The following is a 24294-nucleotide window of genomic DNA, read 5'->3' as shown; positions in this document are numbered from 1 at the left end:
TTTTAATAATAATATTTTTTATTAATAATAATATCATCAGTCTTATTATTTATTATCAATATATTTAATAATAATTTATTATTGTCGACTCTTCTCGGTATTGGTTATTACTATTACAACTATTTATTTTTTGGTTATTATCAGTTTTTTTATTATCATAATAATAATAATTGTAATAATAATAATAAAGAAGGTGGATTCGAAAAATTAACAAATATTATGAAAATGAATAAAAGTTAATAGGTTAATAAGATCTTATGTAATTATAATACTAATTACACATAAATTGATATTTATGTAAATAATGAATGGAGAATTATGTATCGAAATTTTGAAATATATGCATTACTTTGATTATGGTGATAATAATGAATACCAATGAAATTTTATTTTTAGGAAAATAATAATTATTGGTTTTATTTTTAAAAATAAAAAATATTTCTGGGAAATGAAATAAATCTCAATTTTTTTATACAAAGCTAAACAAAATATTATTTATTTGTAATGATAGAGGGTAAAACCGTAATTTACAATTTTATTATAATCTCAATCCCGATATTAATAATTCAAACCAAACATTATTACGGGGTATTTTTTTTTTAACCTCGGTCAACTATTTTTTTAAGAGAATGACCTCCTCAAATGTATATTCTCTTAAAAAAAAAAAGAGTTGACCGAGATTATTTAACCAATTTTCTCACATTTTATTACTCATATGTTACTATCCCACATCCTAATCAATAATGTAAATAATCCTAATATAATTTATCAATACATAATACTATCACTTGAACCAAGCTGTAAATACAACAAATTGGTACAAAGAAGGATTTGGGTGCCCAACTGGAACTGTTCATCAGATAAGAAATCCATTACATTAGCTTGCATGCATCAGTTATCTGTATCAACTCAAGTGTCCAACATTACATGTGCGAAACAATTGAATACAAAGAAGCAGGTGATGTTTTATCATTTATGAGACGCTAAACATGAGGATTCCATTGCTCTTGTAATTGGATCATCGTCAGTCTTTAATGCGAAGAATTTATGTAACACTGTTGATCTTCATACAATCGTACGCATTCATATAAAGAAAATACAAACCTGTTGTGCATGGCGGCACTGCTGTCTGGCATGTCATGCATGTTGAGCTCAAGGCTGCCTTCAACATCAACTAATAACAAGTCTTATTTGATGATTGTTAAGCATAGCAGACACCGAGCAAACTTTCAGCGTGTTAACTGTAAACAATCAAATTTCGAACAGTGTAGCAAGTAGCAACCAAGATGGATCCACATTCACGAATCAGAACTAGAGTGCACAGTTTGTGCACCTACTCAAGGTCTTGGTCACTGCCACTGCAATTTTGAGAATTGCTGATGGGATTGATACAAGGGGTAAGAGGGAACAGATTTGAGTATGTATTTGACTCCATTTCTGAACCTTGCTTGCGAACTTCAATCAAACTTGGGTACCTGACTGTGAGGGGGAGAAACCCGTTTTTTATTTGGCGAAGTTACTTTCACAGCATTGAGAGGTGTGGGAGTGTCCTTCAGTATCTCTTGTGTATCGTCTCGCATGACATCAAATAAATCATGATCCAAATCCATCACTTGCTGATGTTTAGTCCCACTGGAATTAGCTACTGGAGTGTTTGGTGAACCATGAAAACGTGTAGATCTTGCAGAAGAATAAGGTCCACTTCTGGAAGAAGATTGGAGAACCAAGTCATTCGCCCATCCCTTAGAATCTGGTCTATGAGATAAAAGCCCTGTTTTCCCAGGTTCTTGATGGGTTTCTGTGATTTCATTCCCTCTTTCTACATTACCGTAATCTGATTCTAGATCAAAGGAAACCAGATCCAGAATTTCCTTTGTAGTTTCTAAAATCGTGTCATTATCTGAACTTCTAGGAGACTTTGGGGATGTTAGAAATGGTGGTACAGAGGGGAGACCAGGTTCAGGTGACAGAAAGTATTTTCCAGAAGGGAACCAAGCTTTTGAAATATCCTTTTCAAGGCTATATAACCAGAAAGAAGAATGAGTGAAATGAGGAACAAAGAATACCATGCGGCACTAAAATCCAAGAGATCCAAATTTTACTCGAAAGAAATGAAACTTACTTCGAATACTGGTATGCTGGCGTAAAAGGAGTTGAATTGTGAGGACTGCAAAACTCAGTATGATGTACAGCATCTCCAGATGCCATTAAGTGTCAAATTCAACTTATATGCATTCCATAAATCAAACTATGTACCCCAAAACTTACCATTAATTCATGTTTCCGGTGTATGATTTTAAGGAACCAAAACCGAACCGTAAGTCTTTGATTCTGCTTCCAATTCAAAAATGGTTTCAAATCCAGTTTTGAAAGATGGTTCCGGAGTTGGTTCTTGGTTGGTCGAATATAGAGAGTAGACATAAGTTTGAATCATTGTTTTGTCGTGAGGCACAAAAAATAGTAGTTTGGCACATGCAAAGATGATCTCTGTACAATCTTAAGTGACTTGATAGCCAATAAGCAAATATAAAGTGAAGATAAGACTCAACTCAAGACTGACCAAACTGACAGTTAACAAGATCATCCAAAAAGATTTCAAGTCTTTGTAATTTGCTAGTATATACAGGGGCGGAGGTACATGTCAGCCCGGGTGGTAAATTTGATATTAGTCAGATCAATTTAAAATATTAAAAGATGTTTGAGAGAGAGAGAGATAAAAACAAGCTTGCAAATTGGGTGGATAGGATATGAGGAAAGGTAGACACAAAGATGAGAGAGAGAGATGAATAATAAAACTAGCTTGCAAATTGGGTGGATAGGATATGAAGAGAGGTAGACACAAAGATGAGAGAGAGATGAATAATAAAACAAGCGTGCGAAGAGGGGGGAGAGGAGAGGAGGAAAGGTAGACACAAAGAGGAGAGAGAGAGATGAATAATAAAACAAGCTAGAGAGAGAGATGAATAATAAAACAAGCTTGCAAATTGGGTGGCTAGGATATGAGGAAAGGTAGACACAAAGATGAGAGAGAGAGATGAATAAGAAAACAAGCTTGCAAATTGGGTGGATAGGATATGAGGAAAGGTTGACACAAAGATGAGAGGGTCGGCAGCATTAGATCGATACAGGTGCAGGAGGTAATAAAATGAAGTATTAGAATGAGAAGATTTGGTGATATCCCTTTGTTAGATGAAAACTTAATTATTACAAGCAGATAGTTGTAAAATATCAAATATAATGAAATTACAATCATAAAAAAATAATATAAGAAAACGAAATGAAATGAAATCTAAACAGATAGAGAATCTCCCTAAATTGATATAGCGGCAATGATCGATTCCTCTACGCAGGTTCTAACGGCCGATCACATAAGATGCAGTGCCAGTAATGTAAATTAAGCATCAAAGATGTGTAATTCCAAATTACTCACATAGTTGAGACATTAAGGATCTCAGTGCGAAGCATACCTCCCTTGTGGCCGAAGACATTTTTACACCCTTCACAACGGCATCCATCTGAGCATCTGACATTAGCCTTTTAAAAAGAAGGAAACATACTTCTTCACAAACAATGAAAGAAAGCAAGCACTGGATTGCATGATTGAAATTCTCCTCTCCCAGTTCCCATCCCCGACCTCCAAGTACGCAAAAGAAACAAAAGCACAAAAGAAATATAATGCCGACACGTATACACCACAACATACCTGATAGCACTCACAGTACTTTTTGAGACACATTGACTTCTTGCAATTGCATCCTTTTTTATGCCTTGTAGAAGATGGTGTGAAGTACATTGCATCTTCCTCTAACTATACAAAATTTTAGTTAATGCATGACTAATGCAGTGTAATTACAAATTTTGATTAGAGCAACACCCCACAATTGCTTGCAGGAGGCTAAATGATATGTTGCACGACTTTAGGTGCAAATGCCAGAGGATTGTGACTGTCGATTTGCTGCCGTGTTTCAAGAACTGTATTAACATGTTCAGGTCTGTTTAAACAGCCTTGGCAAGCACAAGGGTCAGCACAATATATCCCAGCAGCAAAGCAATCACAGTAACTGTGAGGCTGAGGAAACAAATTACCAAGATGTCCTGCAGAAGTTACAGAAAAAACTGAAAAATGCTTAATGTACTTGCAGCTTCAAGCATTTGCTCTTCTTACAATTGCAGCGTTTACAACCATCGCCATCACTGGATTCGTATATTTTTCTCCTAAAAAATAGCAAGAAGATTGATTCTTGTATAATTAGGCAGAGCATAACACCAAAAAGACGTATAATAATCATAGGCTTGCCTTTTCTTCTTAGGGCTTGACTTGCTGAACTCTGCTTCAGCCCCATCATTTTCAGTGTTACACTTCCTTTTACTGCCGGGAATTGATCTATCAATTGAATCCAAGACAAGAGAGTTGTTTGAACATTTGACATTGTTATTAGACTGTGAAGATGAAGAACTAGCAAACACCGGTGCATGATTATCAATACTAATATCATCAACATCTGCTGTAACACTTTCTGCCACAAGGTTCATCTTAGGTACTGTGTTCCTCTCCAAGATGCTAAAATTACCCCTTGAAACTGATTTCACCTTTATTGTTGCACCAGATCCAGCATGTACAGAACTAAAAAAGCTATTTAGGTGCAAGCCAAAACTTGAACGCTTGGGAACTTTTACTGTAGAAATCAAACTACTTCTAGGACGCAAACCAGCCTGTATGGTACCAGCAGGTTTCTGACTGATGGAAGTTTGCGGTATCTCTAAAAATAGTGATTCTGGCTTCTCATTATCTAAAGGAATCCGACTAATCCTTTTTGTTAACTTGAGCATAGCATCTTCAAACTGGAGACAGTGTCTGCGTATTCCACGGCGATGATAAACCTACCGAATTTTAGCAAATTTATGAGGAAAACTTCAAACACATCGGATAACAATTGAAATTCCTTAACATAATTTTTTAATTCTAAGAATTTATGAGAAAATGACCGAAGGTCCAATGACAATCAACTTGAAGATTTTTCCAACGTGAAAAACTTTGTAAGTAGCAATTTGGCATCCAAGCTATAAAAATGGATGTCTCTAACCAGCACTGACCTCATTCATGGAATCTCCCTGATCTATATTGGCAAGAGCATGATTCGCAGACGGCTCAAGTCCAATCTGTAGACATTGCTCAGCTAATATACCTTCTTGCTTTACATCTGTTTCTACTGCATTTACATCAGCTGATTCTTCTAGTGTATGTACCTCCTCAGTTGTCCTAGTATTGGAAGGAGGTGCAGCAACAACTATTTCTTCATGTATGGTAGTATCATACTTGTATTCAGGTTTCACAGAATATTCTTCGCCTGCAACATTATCCGGTGATTGATGATTGCATTCAAATTGTTTTACAGGTGAATCGGAAGGATTATTTGGACCAACAGAATCCGTGTTTAAGATTCCAGCCAAGAACTGGTCAGTATGTTATGTGGGACTCTCTATTCGATCATTCAAAGTGCTGTTACTATCTATGGATTTCTCGGTGGAAGCTACTAGGCTAGTGCTCATCCGGGATTCAAAATCGCTAGAACCATCAGAAACAGTGATACTCTTCTTGTAACCTTCATCCTGCCCAGATAGCTTTCCAGTTGATGCTTCAAGAAACTTTGTGCTGCTTCACATAAATCACCCCATATAGTAAACTACCATGATTAAAATAATCAAAAGGGAAACAAATATATTATTCAATGTAAAAGAACAAAAGCCAACCTTTTAAGAGAGGTCTGTTGGCCGTGGGGTTTGAGTTGGGGGACGTGAATACAAGAGGAGCAGAACTGAGCCCCGGAAAGCCTTGTATAGTTGAAGATACATTGAAAGGCTGTATGGGAGAAAGGCTGCTAATGTAACTAAAAATGGGCGATTCCTGAGATCCAAGGAAGCAACAAGTTAAAAGGAAACTGTAAGAAATATCTTAAGATGCTAAAATAGCTTATTCATCATCATTAGTAACGCATTTCTCCGAAAGAGATGGAAACATGTAGTCGTCAAAAAAACATGTCATAAATTAATAAAAGAACTAGTTCTTCCTTTCGAATAATGCTTACAAACGGATAATCCAAATACAGAAGAGACACGCAACATCTTACCGAAAATTCAGAACAAAGAATTGCCAACATGAGCAAGATATGAGCATTCATGATTGATCACATAAAAATGGAACAGTTGATCGTAAATATGCCTTTATTTCTAGGATATCTTTGAACATATGACTAAATATAAGGCAAAATACATGCATAGAAGGTCGTGTATCCAAAGGATAGTGAATATAAGATTATTTTTCGAACTTTAATCAATGGGATAAGCCTTTAAGAATGAAGCCTCGACATTATCATCCGATCCTTTCAAGTAAAATCAATGTCCAAAAAAAAAACACACACACAGTAGGTTAACAAACGAATTTTCTGCAAAACCGCTTAACCAATAACCTCCACTTTAAATAACTACACCAAAACCACTGTTTATGAAATCTAACTTCTACAAACCCATGAAACATTTTGTCACTAAATTGAAATCCAGGAAACCTAACTACCAACACCCACCAACCAAATCAAATTGCCGAAAAACGGACTCTAAAAACCTTGCCCATAATCCATCCCACTGAAAAAAACAAAGAAGCAGACAAATTTCTTCAGAAACACCAAATGAACTTCCATTCTACCTAGCCCATCTCAAAAATCACGCTAAACATCCAAATCCCACGACCAGGCTAACCCAAATTCACACGAATCGAGCAAGAGAAAACAAGAGACAAACTCTAGAAATGCAAATCCATTATGCATGCAGAGTCACAACAAAAAGCATGTAAAAATATACTTGGGAGTTGGGCAGGAACAGCTTCAGCATCGTTTGGAATGCTGGAAGTTTTCCAAGATTCAGGAGAGTCCATTTGCATAAACCCTGAGCCTGAATCGCAGTTTCTGCATTTCTTGGCTTCTGTCTACGTATATATATATCTGTGTGCGCGTGCAGATCTTTCACCCTTTTCGATCTTCACATCTGTGCGTGGCCCAGTCAACGCAGATGTGAATTTAGCTGATTTTGCTAACATAATAAACACACAATTTCTATATATAGTTATGCATTATTATCGAAACATGGAAATAGTACATAAATTTTTTGTCTGCGAATATGAAAATAGGAAAAAAGAAAAAGAAAAAAGAGGGGTTGGAAATCGAGAGCTGTCTGAGCGGGATTATTTTTTGAGATTGATTTGGGCTATAACGAAATTGGGTTGGGCCGGAATATTGAATATGGATTAAGCCCATCAATATTATAATAAAAACATATTATTGATATGCTCGAGCTAGCCTGGAACTCAGGATACAAGAAGATCTCTCTTGGGATCGATTCAGAGATAGTAGTCAAGTGGCTCAAAAAAGAAGAAATGCCAAGTTCATCCTTAGTTAATTACTTGATCACTACTTTTCTCGGCCTCCTTGCTAGGAATTGGAAAGTAAGAGTCAACCACATCTATAGAGAACAAAATAAGGCTGTCGACTTTCTAGCTTCGGAAGCCTTGAAATACGAAAGGGGTTACAAAACCATATGGAATCCTCCCACAGGTTTACAAAACATCATCGACGAAGACAAGATGAGAATTGGCTCTTGTAGAAGAGTAATATTATGTTAGATGTTCGTTCGGGTGTCCTCCCTCCCTTATAACAAAAAAAAAATTCATATGCTCAAAGCATCTCGGAAAAGTTCATTTCTTATATTCTTGTTCGATTATCTATCAACTACATGTTTAATAAAATTTTTGTAATCAAAATAAAAATTATTTGTGTTTCCGGTGTTGCATAAACTTATATATTTGTCTCGTAAAAACACGGGCTATAAAATAATCACTACAACAAAAATGGCTTTTCGCAGCGCGCAAATTCGTTTTCCGCAGCGCACATTGCACGCTGCAAAGTTCAAAGCTGTTGAAAGTTCAAGATTATCAACAGCGTACATGTGCGCGCTGTTAATCTTATTATCCGCGGCGTGCACATGCACGCCGTTAATACTATTATCCGCAGCGTGCAATGTACGCCGTTAATAATTAATGCAAAATCTAATTTTAGCGACGGTTTTAAAATTGCGATCGCTAATAGCGACGGTTTATAACCGTCGCTAAATTTATAGGCGACAGTTTTTAAACGGTCGCTAAGTTTAGCGACGGTTTTAAAACTGTCGATACATTTAGCGACGGGGTTTCATAATCCGTCGCTAATCTTTTCGTTAAAATAAAAAAAATTTACTTTTATAATTTAATAAAATTTTTAAAAAAACTTACAATCTAACNAATAATTAATGCAAAATCTAATTTTAGCGACGGTTTTAAAATTGCCGTCGCTACTAGCGACGGTTTATAACCGTCGCTAAATTTATAGGCGACAGTTTTTAAACGGTCGCTAAGTTTAGCGACGGTTTTAAAACTGTCGATACATTTAGCGACGGGATTTCATAATCCGTCGCTAATCTTTTCGTTAAAATAAAAAAAAATTTACTTTTATAATTTAATAAAATTTTTAAAAAAACTTACAATCTAACAACAATACTCGTGATTTTTAATAATATTTACAAAGTAAGTAAAAATCGAAACAAAAAAGTACACTAAATCGAAACTAAAATCTTAAAATCGTGAGAAAAATTCTGAGTGTTGTGAAGAAATGGGAAGGAAATGCGGATATTTATAGACTATTAGCGACGTTTGTATTTAAACCGTCGCTACTAACGACGGTTTTATAATAAACCGTCGCCGATGTAAAACCTTGCGACGGGTATAACAAAACCGTCGCTAAATATAGCGACGATTAATGCTTAATTGTCGCTAAAGTTGGCGACGGTTATTTTAAACCGTTGCTAGTCTTAAATCGGCGACGGTTTATTTAAAACCGTCGCTAATAGCGACGGTAGAAAAACTACCGTCGCTAAATTTAAATCGGCGACGGTTAAATAAACCGTCACTAAATGATGGCGCACCCATTTTCCACGGCGTGCTTATATATGCACGCCGTTAAAAAAGATTTATTTTTTTTAAAAAAAAATGATTTACTATTAACAGCGCACATAAACATGCACGCCGTTAATAATATTATTAACAGCGCGCCTTTATTGTGCGCTGCGAAAATTGCATAAGTTATTAACAGCTCAAATATAACTGCACGCTGCGGATATTACTATCCGCAGCGTGCTCTTAATGCACGCTGTTAATACTGTCAAGTGCAATAATATTAACAACGCACATGTGGATGCACGCCGTTAAAAGTAATATTCGCAGCGTGCTTTTAATGCACGCTGTTGATGACGTGCTGCGGAAAATCATTTTTCTTGTAGTGAATAGCGAGAAAATAGTCGAGATAAAATGATCAGTACTACGAAACTCATTTTTCCAACATCCGGAAGTGAGCACAAATCATTTGATGATCACGGGGAGATATTAGCCATGAGATTCCAAAATAAAGAACAATTTGTTCAAAACCCTCATTTGTCTCAATTTTATGTGATAAAACTAAGTTAAATTAAAATATAGGTATTTTCTCCTTTTAATGGTACGAAGTCATGAGTCCCAAAATTTCCACACAAAAAAAAGAGCCTAATAAATGGCCCATTGGGCCAATTTCTGGGCCATTTTTCGTTCGGACGAATCTGGTGCGGCCCGTATATTTCTCTAGTGGGCTTTCGATACAAAAATGTAAGAGGACTCATCTTAAGAGTAATATAATCAGTAACATAATTTATCGAACGACAATGTTATGTTATAAACATAACAAGTGTAATATCTCAAAAGTCTTATCTATCGAGTGGTTTATAAGAAGTTACTCTTTATTAGGTTTTAATATTTGATGTGAGATATTTATAACATTACAGATCTTTTGAGAAGCTGACGTTCGCACCGACCCAATATATGGCTTTCATACACTTTTTCAGTATTTAGTGCATGCATTATCATGCATCTTAATATAATCTATAATTTTATTTTTTTCACTTATCGACAACGATTCGATGATAAAATTTTTTCTGGATCTTCCACTCCACTACACCGATTCTCAAACAGAATACCGATGTTAGGTTATAAACCAAGAGGTGTGTCATTCCAAAAAGTTTGTTTATTCGATTGTATGACCTTCTGGTTTATATGCTAATAGTTATTAGTTTTTAATATTTGATGTGGGAATTTTGTTATCGGTGAGAAGTTAAATTGGAATTAATTATTTTGTTGAGAAAACAAAAATTAATTAGATTTTACAAAATAAATATACAGTTTTTTGTTTATATATATATATATATATATATATATATATATATTTAAGTGAAGAAATTAAGCCTTGATTTTTGTGTATTCTCTTAAAAGGATAAATTCAACGTTCCAAAACATACTAAATAATAATTGATAATAGTTGTTCTAAATAACAGATATTATTTAGAGATATGCGAAAATATCGAAAAATAAATACTTTTCACGTACGTATTTAAAGAAATAAGGTGGCGATTAATTGGCCTGCATGGATGCATTTCCCAAAGAGAATCGAATCAGTACTACTTTTTTTTTGCAGTTTCNATATAAAACCTGACTCCGGAATGTAATGCCATGAAAATTTCTAAATGCTGAAAGTACTATCAGGAAAAGAGGACTTAGAGGAGCCACCACACTTCTTTTCGGGTTGAGACTTCCTTAATGTAGTTAGGAACACGCACAAGAATTTGTTAGTCATCAGATGCGGAGGTAGATTTTGGTTTAGTGTAGGTAATTAAATATTATAATTAATAAAGCAAAATAAAAGATCATTGGTTAATCGACGGTCAGAAATAATGTGTCATAATGTTTGAACACAAGCTACGCACAGTCAGTAGCATATGATAATTGATAGGAAATCGCCAAAAAAATGACGAACAACATCGTGTACATAATCCGAAATCAAAACAAAATCTGATAGAAAATATAAATTCTACATTCGAAAAATGAGCATGAATTCATTCTCGATTGCAAAAAATATAGAAAATTTTAAAACAATTGAATCATCGACATACATTGAAGGTAAAACCAACCTAAAATTTGGTGAAATTTTGAATTTTGTAGAGATATGAAAGATTAAACAGTGAGTAATATGAATTGAAATGATTGTTAATCAAAGTGTACGATGCTCGTGAAACGTGAAGAGAAAACATTATACAGAAGGTTATAGACTGTATACTTGGATAGTAATAACATTTAAAAAAATTGAGCCTAAAATTCCCTCAAAAGAAGTTACTCTACTACTTATAAGAATAAGGCTTGAACTATCAAAAATTGAATACAAGATCGATCATAAGATAAGAAAAACAAAGACACGATAATTTTGATTGTACTGTGTTAAACAAATGAGATCAAAGGGAGAATTATTAAACGTGTCGACTATCTGTTGACGAAATATGCGTACGCGGCCTCAACTTTAGAAAATTGAAACTCGCATGCTCATCTTTTTTTTTTTTGACAATCTATCTCCCGCAATCACTTATTGATGATATGAGAGGTCTATAAATACCAGCAATTGAGGTTCTTAAGCACACACCTCATAAGAACAAAAATACATTATCTTCTCATAGTTGAAGTGCTTAGAACACTTCAATCGGAAGAGATCCGAAAACTCACAAATTATTTGATGGCCGGAGCTAACGCTCGATCCGCTTCCGCATATTATTTATTATGTTCATAGTTGTGTCTAAACATGATTTTGTTGAAAAACTATTAACATTTCATATCAGAACTGTGATATTTCTGCCTTTAAAATATTTTTTTCATTTTCTAAAAATCGAATATCATGAAATTTTGGAAAATATTATTTATGGAAGTTTTGTGTAAGAAACTTGAAGTTTGAAGGTCGGACATAATAATATTAAGAAACTTACCTGAGAATTTCTTCTGAATATAATTGGTAGGAAAACTTATTTCTCGGTTGAAGTTCTCTATTCAACCTTGAAGTCTTGAAGATGACAATTTGCAGTTTTTTTATTAGTCAAAATTTTTGAGAAAAAAATTTTCAAGACGAAGGTTTCATAAAATTTTTATTATGAACACTTTTGGAGAGGTTGTAGACGGTTTTCGATATAATGAAATAGACAAATAAGCTGTCTTCATATTTGAATCACAACACTAGAATTGTGGAATCAAGAAATGAAAAATTTATTGAAAATGACTTGATTAGTGGGAGTGATCATTCAAATGACATAGTTTTTGAGAAAGATCGCATTAATCGACAACCCTCTTGTTCAAATGATAGATTGGTCGTTATTCAAACTCTTCAAGACCAAATGAGTGTTAGACAATCGATTCCTGAAGCTCCACAAATCGCTGATGAAAATCCAGTAGATCAAGTTATTAATGAAGAACAACAAGAAATTGTTGATCAACCAAACAACCTAAGGAGATCTAGTAGAATAAGAAGATAAGCTATATCTAGTGATTATGTTGTGTATTTACAAGAATCATATTTTAACATAAACATTTTTAAAATCTATGAGTTGTAATGAGTCACAAATATGGTTTAATGCTATGAAAGAAAAGATGAATTATATGTAATTCAATGGAATCTGAGATTTTGTTCAGTTGCCTGATGATGTAAAATCAATTGGATGTAAATGTGTTTTCAAAACAAAGAAAAACTCATTAGGCAACATTGAAAGATATAAAATAAGACTTGTAGCTAAATGATTCACTCAGCAAGAATGAATCGACTATAAGTAGATTTTTTCTCCTGTATCTAAGAAAGATTATCTCTGTATCATTCTAACATTAGTTGCACACTTTTACTTGGATTTACAACAAATTGATATGAAAATAGTTTTCCTCAGGGGAGAACTAGAGGAAGATGTTTATATTAAACTACTTGAAAGATTCTCCTCTAGTAATGGTGAGCACTTGGTATGTAAGCTTAAGAAATCTATATATGGATTGAAACAAGCTTCCCGTCAATGTTATTTAAAATTTCATGATGTTATCTCTTCATTCGGATTTGTAGAGAATCTCATTGATCAATGTATATACCAGAATGTCATGAGAGTAAGATTTGTTTATTTATTCTATATGTGGATGATATATTACTTGCAACCAATGACAAGGGTTTTTATATAAGGTGAAACAATTTCTCTCTAAAAACTTTGATATGAAGGATATGAGTGATGCATTTTATGTCATTGACATTAAGATACATAGAGACCGAATTAGAGGTATTTTAGATCTGTCTCAAGAAACATATATCAACAAAGTTTTAAAGAGATATCGGATGAAAGATTGTTGACCAAATATAGCTCCCATTGTGAAAGAAGATAAGCTCAATTTAAGCCGATGCCCAAAGAATGATGGAACAAATGAAAAACATTCCTTATGCTTCTGCTGTCGAAAGCTTGATGTATGCTTAAATTTGCACTAGACCTCACACTTCATTTTTTGTTGGGAAGATATCAGAGTAATCCAGGTTTAAACCATTTGAAAGCTGCAAAAAAAGTGATGAGGTACTTTCGAGGGACCAAAGATTATATGCTTTTGTTCATACAAACTGAGAATTTGAAAGTAATTGGCTAGTCTGATTAAGACTACACTGGCTGCATTGATTAATGAAAATCCACTTCAGTATATATTTTCATGCTAGTTGGTGGAGTTGTATCTTGGAGAAGTGCATAGCAGACATTGACTGCTACTTTCACTATGAAAGTTGAGTTCGTATCTTGTTTTGAGGTAACCTCACATGGTGTAAAGTTGAAGAGTTTCATTTCAAGGTTTAGAATTATGGATTCTATATTGTGATGACAATTCAGCTGCTGTTTTTATGGCTAAAAATAACGAAAGTGGTAGTCGAAGCAAGCACATCGACATTAAGTATTTAGCCATACAAGAACATGTTAAAAATAAGAAATTATTTATCGAGCACATTAGCACTGAATTGATGATTGCAGATCCTTTCAAAAAAAGACATGCCGCCATTGAAATTTAAAGATCATATAGAAAAAATGAGACTTGGTTCATTTATGTAATTTTTTGTAAGAACAAATTAATGAAATTTTGTTGTGATATTTTCTCATATTTGTTGTGCACACATTCATTTATTCGAGAAATATCAATAAAGTTAGACCTCGAATAAACATAAGTTTTATACATTAAGTAATACATATTTGAGATACATAATGCATTGTAATACATGGAAGATAATACTCGCTTTTAGAGGACATATCGCTATGATTCATGTGTTTTGTTTTTTTCTATGGTAAATGAGATAAGTATGGCCCAAGTGGGATAATGTAAGAAAATTAGTGTTGGAATATTTTATATTCGCAATCTTGATTTTGATGTTAACAAAACTTGTTATTATGTTTCTAACATATTTACTCAAATGTGAAGTTATTAACACAAGAAGCAAACTGAAACTGAATTATGCACAAACTGAATTTCTGGCGAGCTTTGGTATTTTGATGATATCTCTCAACTGCATGATTCAAATGACAATCCGCCAACATCTCTTATCAGAAAACTCAATTTGGAACGAGTCATATTTCACGTCAGTTGGGAAAAATCTGATGTTATCAAGGTATAACGGATCGCTGAATTACCGAACTGATTGCAGGAAACAACAATCAATTTGGTATGAGCAGTTGCGGTATTTTGGTCATATCTCTTAGCACGTTTATTGGAATGAAGCGATTCGATATGTGTTGGAAAAATAAGACGATGATCTACAAATCATCTTCAGAAGTCAAAGTCTGAATAGAAGCTTAAGATGCTGATAAATGACAATGAAGCTACTGGTTCTGTACAAAATGAAATCAGCTAGGCTGATTTCAGCACACCAACTGAACTGAACTGAACCAGCTGCTGACCAACTGAACTGAACTGAACCAACTGCTGACCAACTGAACCAAACCAGTTGAACTGAACCAGCTGAAACTGAATCAGACCAGTTGAACTGAACTAGTTGACCAGAGTAGACCACTCGGGAAAATGTCCAACAAGGCGAATTTGACCGTTGCAATTTCAAAAACAATACAAAAACTTTCCAAACGGTCTTATTCTTGTTTCTAACGTATATATCATTGTTGGGGTTTATAAATACAACATCTTGAAAATCAAACAAAAGCTTTTGAAGAGGATTCAAAGCATGGACAGTTAGCATGAAAAAATCAGCTAGTTGAGAGCACAAGTCCTTGTGTGATGATACATTTGAGATGTACACTATAAAGGACAAAATCCTCACGCACAATCACTCACACATATACAAGATAGTTGAACTTCAAATATTAGTTGAGTGAGTCTTTACACAAAGACGTAAAACATTGTGTTTGTAGTCTTTGCATATGAGACATTAAACAATATGCTAATAGTGAGGTGCTGCCTACAATCTTGAGTGCTAGGAGTTCTAGTTGGGTGATGTCCTTCCGGATCAGGTTTGTACAAATAGTTGTATAAATCAAAGTTTTCTAATGAATCCTTCCCAAGGTGAAGAAGAGGTGACGTAAGAGCATTTGAAGTATCCGAACATTCATAAACAAATTCGTGTTTATTTGTTTATTGCATTTACTTATCATTTCCATTATTTTAAAGATGCATTTTTGAAGTATTTTATGTGTTATTCAAATATCAAAATATTGCATACAAAGTGTTTGATAAAATACTTCAACCAAAATATTTTTACTCATTCAACTTGCATATATTTTAAATGCTTTACAAAATGTTAAATCGGTTTCTATTCGAGTGATTTTCGCTTGGTTTAAAACCAAACTAGATTTAATTCATCGATGCTCAATATTTTAAGAACCGAGCTATTGTAGCTCAACGATTATCCCCCCAACCGACCCAACAAATAGCCCATATCAAAAAAAGAATTATTAAACGTGTCAAAAATGGCGACAATTAACCATTGCCTACATCTTTTGACAAAATATGCGTACGCCGTCTCAACTTTAAAAAATTGAGATACGCTTGTTCATCCTCTTTTTGACAATCAAGCTCCCGCAATCACTCATTGATGGTATGAGAAACCTATAAATATCAGTGATTGAGGTCCCTAAGCGCATACACCATCTACAGAGAGTTGAAGTGCTTAGAAAGGTTCGATTGGAGGAAAATCGAAAACTTACAAATCATTCGATGGTCGGAGGCAACGCTTGATCCGCTTTCACATATTGTTTATCATGTTCATAGTTATGTAGAAATATGATTTTGTTGAAAAACTCTAACATACTGAACTTAAATAATTCCGTATTGTAATCTGAGATATCTTGGCCAATACGGATATCATCGATCAATGTCGGGGGAGAGCTTGTATAAAATCTTTTTGGTTTTCAGATGATTTTCGTGCTGCATACTCGACAGAAATATACATTAATTATTTTATAGTGTATTTATATATATTTGTATCCTCATCCCGTTTGGCAGTATCAGTCGAGGAACTTGGGGACCGTTGGAGAAAAGTCAGTCAATTAGTCATGTAGGCTACCGAGCGAGCTAGATTTCAGGTTTTTGTTCTTAGCCCCGAGATGTATTCAAACAACTCGGAGGACAGCAAACCGGCATGCATGTTCTTGAACATTTTGTATGTATCAACAAACTTTGTTACGGTTAATGGACAACATATCAAAATTATAAATATATATATATATAGTTGTAAGCATAAAAAAAACCTTGAACTTTACTTCCTTATGTTATCCATGGACAGATCATATAATGAAAATATCACATGCAACAGCTTAGTAATTAAGTAATTGTTTCATTATTTATAAAAAATTAACACAACAGTTTTAATATCAAATGTTGTTCCAAGATAAATATGTTTCAGAAATATTTTGAAATTTGACAAAAGACAAGAATCATTTAAGCCTATTAATTGTCGATTCCTGTTCCAACAAATGGTGAAATTGAAATCGATTAGAAAATAAAAAAAGATTGAAATTTTGTTAAACGGCTTGAATGAAATCGTGGTGGAATATAGATTCATTCAAAAGGGGTGTAGGAAAAAAAGATGGGTAGGGAAAAAAGTTAACGTGACAGCAAAAAAGCCATGGCAGTGTAGATTGGAAAAAAGAAAAGATATTTCATTATTAAAGAAAAGATGGTCAAATTGAACCTCGAAGACTCACTTCTTTATCGAAATTCCACCATTTTCACTTTCTTTNATTTAAAAAAAAAAAAAAAAAAAAGAAAAAGAGAATTCGAACGGAGAGATCGTTTTCGGGAGTTTCTGGCGATGCAATTCAGGATATAAGACTGACACACACGAATGCATGCCTGTATATAATATATATACATACATAAAATATATATGTATATAATTGATTCAATTTCTATCTGTATGTATGTCTCAAATATATATATGTATGTCTCAAGTTTTGATGATTTTTGAGATTTCGTAGATTTGAGATTCCCCTCAAATAAAACAATTATAAGCATCTGACTTATTACAGTACATTAACGTTCAAACTTCAAGTACAAAACATGAATATTCTAAAGAAATCACATTTTTTGCAACCGCATAGTGACTGGTGGTGGGGTACGTAGGGCATGTGGGATATTACTGAAACTGAGGTATATATATAAGTTTGATATGATGTCCATCAATCGTTCTCATTGATGAGATGCCACTCACATTCTAGATATACAATTTTAATATATTTCTATCACATACAAAGTTTCACTTTAATTTTGAACACATAAGTATATATATCTTGTTGAGGAAAACCCATAAACTGCTGAATCCATCATGCTAAATCATTAAGATTTTGACTGAAAACTTAAACGGAAGCGTACCTGAAGCCATAATCCTGAATTCTTTAGAACGTGCCTTGATCTTCCAGATCTACGCGTTCTTTCCTTGAGAGAATCCTTTAGTTTTCTGTTGTAAAATATTTTCTTAATGGGGAAGATAATAGGGAACGTGATAGAGCGTGATCTAGGGACCATGACCTATATATATAGATAATGTTTATCATTATCGTCTGATATTTCTGTTTTAGTCCATTATAAAAATAGAAATTACACTTATGTCTCTACACATTAAATTCTCACAACCTATTAGATACATTAAAGCCCAATAACTCGATACCTTAGTTGATCATATTATTTTGAACGTAACTTAATAGACAACCCACAAAACATAATTATTCACATATAAGCTCATATAAATAAAATTAATCTAACAATCTCCCACTTGGGCTATATGTGCAACCTTATAATTATGTTTGTGAAAATAACCTTATGAGCCCAAAATTGTTGTCATTCCGATATGTATCTATAACCAATCCGGTCCATCAATCACATCAACATAGGATCAAATCAGCCTTCTCTACACTCAAGGTAGCTAGGCCCATTAATGGTCACATATGCCAACACAACTGAATGACATAGATCATGAAGTGGATGTGTAGCATGGAAATTTCATGCAATGTGACCGTAACATCCTTAATTCCAACTGGTCCTCCCTTAGCCTTATTGGGATCAAACTTTAAACCATAATCAGAGTGTGATTTAACTTGAAATTTATTTCTGCAGAAAATAAATTTACATAACTGTAACTAAAAATGTCTACAATTGAAAAGCATTTAAAATAACAAGCTCCCACTAAAACTGAATTTCCTCAATTGACATAACACCCGTACTAGCTGTGTGCTCATTAAACTGTTTAGGTGGTAGTCCCTTAGTAAGCGGATCTGCAACCATGGAGTTTGTACCGATATGCTCAATAGACAACTTTCCACTCTGAATTTTTTCTTTAACAACATGAAACTTTATGTCAATATGTTTTGACTTCGTCGAGCTCCTGTTCTTATTGGAATACATAACAACTGATTTATTGTCACAATGTATTCTTCGCTGCCTTCAATGCCATCAACAACGAGTAGTCTCGTGACAAAATTTTACAGCCATATTTCATAATTGGACGCCTCATAACACGCTACAAACTCAGCTGCCATGGTGGAAGAGGCTATAAGTGACTGTTTAGCACTCTTCCAGGAAATGACACCTCCAACAAGGAGATAGATGTAGCCCGACGTAGATTTCCTACTATCTTGGCATCTAGAAAAATTGGAGTCAGTATACCCAATGATCTCAAACTGATCCAACCTCCGATATATGAGCATGTAATATTTTGTTCTATTTAGGTACCGTAAAACCCTTTTGACTGTTTTCCAATGTTCCACTCCTGGATTACTTAAATATAATTCCAACATTCCTGTCTACACAATAACACTGGACGTGTACAAATCTGAGCATACATCAGACTCCCACTGCAGATGCATATGGAATATTATGCATTTTCTTTTCCTCAAAATCATTTTTTGGGCATTGTTTGAAACTAAATTTGTCTCCCTTAGCCATAGGGGTATCTGTTGGTTTAAAATCTTGCATCCCATATTGCTTGAGAACTTTCTCGATATAGAATTTCTGAAATAATCCAAGAATACCTCGAGAACGATCTCGATATATTTGAATACCCAATACAAAATATGCATCACCAAGATCTTTCATCTCAAAATTCTTAGATAGAAATTTCTTGGTGTCATGCAACAACTCTATATCGTTGCTAGTGAGCAAAATGTCATCAAAATATAAAATCGGAAAAATATGCTTACTCCCACTGAACTTTTGGTACACACAATCATCGACCAAATTCATCTCAAAGCCAAACGAGATGATCACTTGATGAAATTTGAAATACCATTGTCGAGATGTATGTTTGAGTCCATAGATGGATTTCTTTAATTTGCAAACAATATTATTTGTGTCTTTGGAAACAAAATTTTCTGACTGCACCATATAAATTGTTTTATCAATGTCACAATTTAGAAACCAAGTCTTTTATTTCCATCTGATGAAGCTCAAGATCGAAATGCGCCACAAAAGTCATTATAATCCTTAAAGAGTCTTTCGAAGAAACCGGAGAGAAAGAGATAAAGTCTCTTTATAGTCAATGCCTTCTTTCTATGTAAAGCCTTTAGCGACAAGACGAGCCTTATATCTTTCAACATTGTCTTTCGAATTTATCTTTGTTTTAAATATCCATTTGCAACCGATGTGTTTTGTACCTTTAGGCAACGGGACAAGATCTCATACGTCATTGTCCTTCGTGGACTTTATCTCCTTATTCATGGCATCATTCCACTTTTAAGAGTTAGAACTTTCCATGGCTTGACGGAAGTTAATAGGATCATCCTCCATCAGTCCAATGTCTGCCTCATGTTCTTGAAGAAATACAATATAATCATCTGGCATTGCATTTCTCCGCTCTCTAATGGATTTCCTTAATGGCAAAGGTTCTGGAGGTGTTTGAGTTTGTTCATCTAGAATGGAAGGATTTCTTATATTTTCTTCCTGTATTGTGTCTTGGTCAAAGTGAGGAATGTGGTCCTGATCAATGTCCAAGAAACTTGTCGGAATATTTACATATTCCTATTCAAAGAAAATATCCCTTACTTTATCTCCTCCCGCAAACTCATCATCCTCAAAGAACCGAGCATTTCTCGACTCAAAAATCGACTTCCTTGTGAGATCATAAAACTTGTACCCCCTGGATCTTTCAGAGTAACTAATAAAATAATAGCTGACCGTCCTTGAATCCAGTTTTTTTTTCATTAGGCCTATAAAGCCTTGCCTCAGGTGGACATCCCCAAACGTGCAGATGCTTAAGACTAGGCTTTTTACTCGTCCAAATTTCATAAAGGGTTTTGGTCGCTGCCTTAGTTGGAACTCTGTTAAGAATATATGTTGCGGTTTTTAGTGCTTCTCCCCATAGTGATTCTCGTAAGGTAGAATGACCGATCAAACTCCTCACCATGTCCTTAAGCGTTCTGTTTCGTCTTCCAGCAACACCATTCATAGTGGGAGAACTCGGCATAGTGTACTGTGAGACGATACCACATTCCTCTAGGAATCTAGCAAAAGGTCTTGGACATTGTTCACCCGAACCGTCATATCTACCATAGTATTCATCACCACGGTTAGATCTAACGTTTTTAATCTTTAAGCCAAGTTGATTTTCAACTTCAACTTTATAATTTTTGAACACATTCAATGACTGTGCCTTTTTATGAATGAGATAAATGAAGTCATATCTTGAAAAATCTTATGTGAATGTTATAAAATACTGTTGACTATTCCAAGAAGCCGAAGAGAATGGTCCAAAAATATCAGTATGTATAAGTTCTAAGACGCCTGAACATCTGTTGGCTTTAAATCTCCTTTTGTTTTGTTTGTTTCCCCTTTATACAATTAGCACAATTATTAAAATATGTGTAATCTAAAGGTTCGAGAATTTTTTCTGACACAAGTCTTCTTATTCTCTTTTCAGATATATGATGCAATCTCTTGTGTCATAACACAACTGAATTCTCACTGATTAATTTTCTTTTAGTGTCTTTGCTTGTTTGCAAGGATTCATTAAATGAAGCAATAACATCCAAAGAATAAAGATTATTGTATCCTGATAAAGAACCCGAACCAACCAATTTTGAATCGAGAAACAAACTGAATATTCCATTTCCAAAAGAACAAGAATAACCAAAATTTTCCAATGCAGAAATGGAAATAAAATTCCGTCTAAAAGACGGTACAACAAATGTTTCATAAATATCCAAATATTTTCTTGTCTTTAACAATAATCTAATTTTTCCTATTACCTCAATTTCAAATTTGTTGTCGTCATCAACGTAGATGAATCTTTCAGCATTACTTGGTTTTCGGCAATCCAGGCAACCCTGCATAAACACACTTATTTGAGGTGTTGCACCAGAATCTATCAACCTCGTGTGTCTAGGCACTGAAGTTAAATTAACCTCAGAACAAACCATATTCAGAAGCATACCTTTCTTAGCACGCCAAGCGTGATAATTACTACATTGCTTCTTCATATGCCCATCTTGCCACAAAAAAAACAACCAAAACTTTGAGAATCACTTGGATTCTTCTGTTGTTTCTTCGGAGGCTGTGTATCCCTAGCTTCCTTATCCTTCATTTTCTTTCCTTTATCTTTCGAGGTAGAGGTATAATGAGCACTTTCTGTCTTATCTTGCTTCAACTTTTCCGCTTCCTGAACACAGTGTGAGATGAGCTCATTCAGAGACCAAGTCTCTTTCTGACAGTTATAGCTCACCTTGAACTGGTTAAGCTGGGGAGGAAGATATATCAAACCCAGATGTATCAGCAAGTCCTGAAAGAGGTCAAGTTTCAGTGCTTTCAATCTTGAAGCAATATGAGACATTTCCACAATGTAATCTCTGATGTTGCCCTTATCCATGTACCTCATTGAAACGAGGCTTGCCAAAAGTATACCAATTTCAGACTTCTCATTTTTAGCAAACCTATTTTCGAGGTCCTGAAGGAAAGCCTTAACCGTAGCAATGTCGCTAGACATTGTGCCACTGAATGTTTCTGGAATGGCCCTCTTCATAATCATCATATATATGCAATTCGACCTCTCTCACATTTCAAACTCTCTCTTTTCATTAGAGGTATTCTTATTTGTAATGACGGGAGGAGAGTCAACCCTTATCGCAAGGTCTAAATCCATGACTCCGAGAAGTATCAACAAATTCTCTTGCCACGATTTAAAATTTGAGCCATTTAACATAGGAATATAATTTATATTGAAGTGGATATTTTTAGGAGTTAAATTTGAACAGAGAACAAAAAAACCAAATATACATGCTCTACCAAATATCCAAATAAAATAATCAATAAATTCAAATAATGTAAACCCAATAAACAGAATATCGAGCACTCCATTAATATTTCATCTTTGCACAAAATATTCACCTGTAAGCGATATCCTGGTGCAGCAGTCAAACACTGATAATAACTATCATGTCAAATAACAACCTTCCTTTGGACCGATTTATTATTCACATGAAAACCAAAAACCATCACATGTTTACCACCACAAGTGCATATGTAATTATATTAAATATTAATCTTTCTTTGGGCCGATTAATATTCATATAGATCACATATAACAAAATCCTTTTGTATTTCAAAATAAAATTAATTTACATAAAAGAGGTCACTTTGGCGACATTTTATTTCAATTAATATATTTTAGAAATACATATAACCTTATAATTATTTGAACAATTGAATATTTAATCTTAAACCGAATAAACCTGAATCGAAAAAATAATTTGTTTTTTTTAAAATTTTCGAAATTCCGTACGGGTCAACCCGAATCCCTATGTGTCAACCCTACGTATTTTTTTTAAAACCCAAATTTTCGATTTCCTCAAAAATATTTTTGTCGAACAAAACTGGACGGAAAATAGAAATTTTATACCAAATCTTTAAAAAATTTCACCAAAATCTTTTTTAGATCTGAAACCATATCAAAAACGTTTTAAACAAAAATTTCTTTTCCAGATCTGGATCCAAACAATATCCAAAACTTTAAACAAATCTTAATGATTCAAGGATGAGTGGCTCTCATATCACTTGTTGGGGAAAACTTATAAACCGCAGAATCCATCATGTTAAATCATAAAGAATTTGACTGAAAACTTAAGCGGAAGCGTACCTGAAGCCATAATCCTGAATTCTTCAGCATGTGTCTTGATCTTCCAGATCTACGCACTCTTTCCTTGAGACAATCATTTAAATTTCTCTTCTAAACTATTTTCTTAATAAGGAAGAGAATAGAGAACGTAATAGAGCGTGATTTGGGGATCATGACCCATATATATAGATAATGTTTATTATTATCTTCTAATATTTCTGTTTTAGCACATCATAATAACAGAAATTACACTTATGTCTCTACACATTAAAGACCCACAACCTATTAGATACATTAAAGCACAATAACCGAAAACCTTAGTTGATCACTTTATTTTGAGCTTAACTTAATATACAACTCATAATACATAATTATTCATTTATAAACTCATATAAATAAAATTGATCCATCTATCACCGAAGTACATTTTTTAAAAGAAAATTGATAACAAGTTGACTCACTTTGAATGATTTAAAAATTCATGGAATATTCAATTTGTCTGGCAAAAATAGGAATATTTGTTCTTACTTATCCAATCATGACTCAACCCATGTGGGCTTTATTTGGTTAAGTTGATATCCACATTACTGTGTTCAGTATGAAGATTTACTCAATACACATGTATAAATAGCAGTGTGTGGATTTCCAGTTACAATAATAATAATAATAATAATAATAATAATAATAATAATAATAAAAGGGCTCTCCTCTCTTTGAATGCAATTTCCAGTGTTCAAGCAATTCCCAACTCCAAAAAAATCCCTTAAAA

The 24294-nt window shown here is 34.0% G+C and overlaps 2 protein-coding genes across 4 annotated transcripts; both read right to left on the bottom strand.

The window, feature by feature from the left end:
- Positions 1 to 835: 835 nt before the first annotated feature.
- Positions 836 to 2749, bottom strand: LOC140982461 (uncharacterized). Its single transcript, XM_073448969.1, has 2 exons — positions 2123 to 2749; positions 836 to 2019 (listed from the first exon to the last, which is right to left on the bottom strand). The coding sequence occupies exons 1-2, from the start codon at positions 2206 to 2208 to the stop codon at positions 1458 to 1460; spliced, it is 648 nt and encodes a 215-aa protein (XP_073305070.1). The 5' UTR covers positions 2209 to 2749; the 3' UTR covers positions 836 to 1457.
- A 1312-nt stretch (positions 2750 to 4061) lies between these two features.
- LOC140982459 (uncharacterized) lies at positions 4062 to 7018 on the bottom strand. 3 transcript variants are annotated; one of them, XM_073448967.1, is made up of 4 exons: positions 6856 to 7018; positions 5752 to 5905; positions 5095 to 5653; positions 4216 to 4881 (listed from the first exon to the last, which is right to left on the bottom strand). In XM_073448967.1, exons 3-4 carry the CDS (start codon positions 5101 to 5103, stop codon positions 4216 to 4218), a joined length of 675 nt encoding a protein of 224 aa, XP_073305068.1. In that variant the 5' UTR covers positions 5104 to 5653; positions 5752 to 5905; positions 6856 to 7018. The 3 variants fall into 3 exon arrangements, with proteins under 3 accessions (XP_073305067.1, XP_073305068.1, XP_073305069.1); XM_073448968.1 differs by lacking the exon at positions 6856 to 7018 and adding an exon at positions 6586 to 6696; XM_073448966.1 differs by lacking the exon at positions 6856 to 7018 and having other exon boundaries at positions 4062 to 4881; positions 5752 to 6700.
- Positions 7019 to 24294: the final 17276 nt, after the last annotated feature.

This window comes from Primulina huaijiensis, chromosome 8 (assembly GCF_012295235.1).
Source record: "Primulina huaijiensis isolate GDHJ02 chromosome 8, ASM1229523v2, whole genome shotgun sequence".
Classification (NCBI taxonomy): domain Eukaryota; kingdom Viridiplantae; phylum Streptophyta; class Magnoliopsida; order Lamiales; family Gesneriaceae; genus Primulina; species Primulina huaijiensis.
Note: the sequence above shows the minus strand (reverse complement) of the source record. Positions and strands in the feature narration are given on the sequence as shown.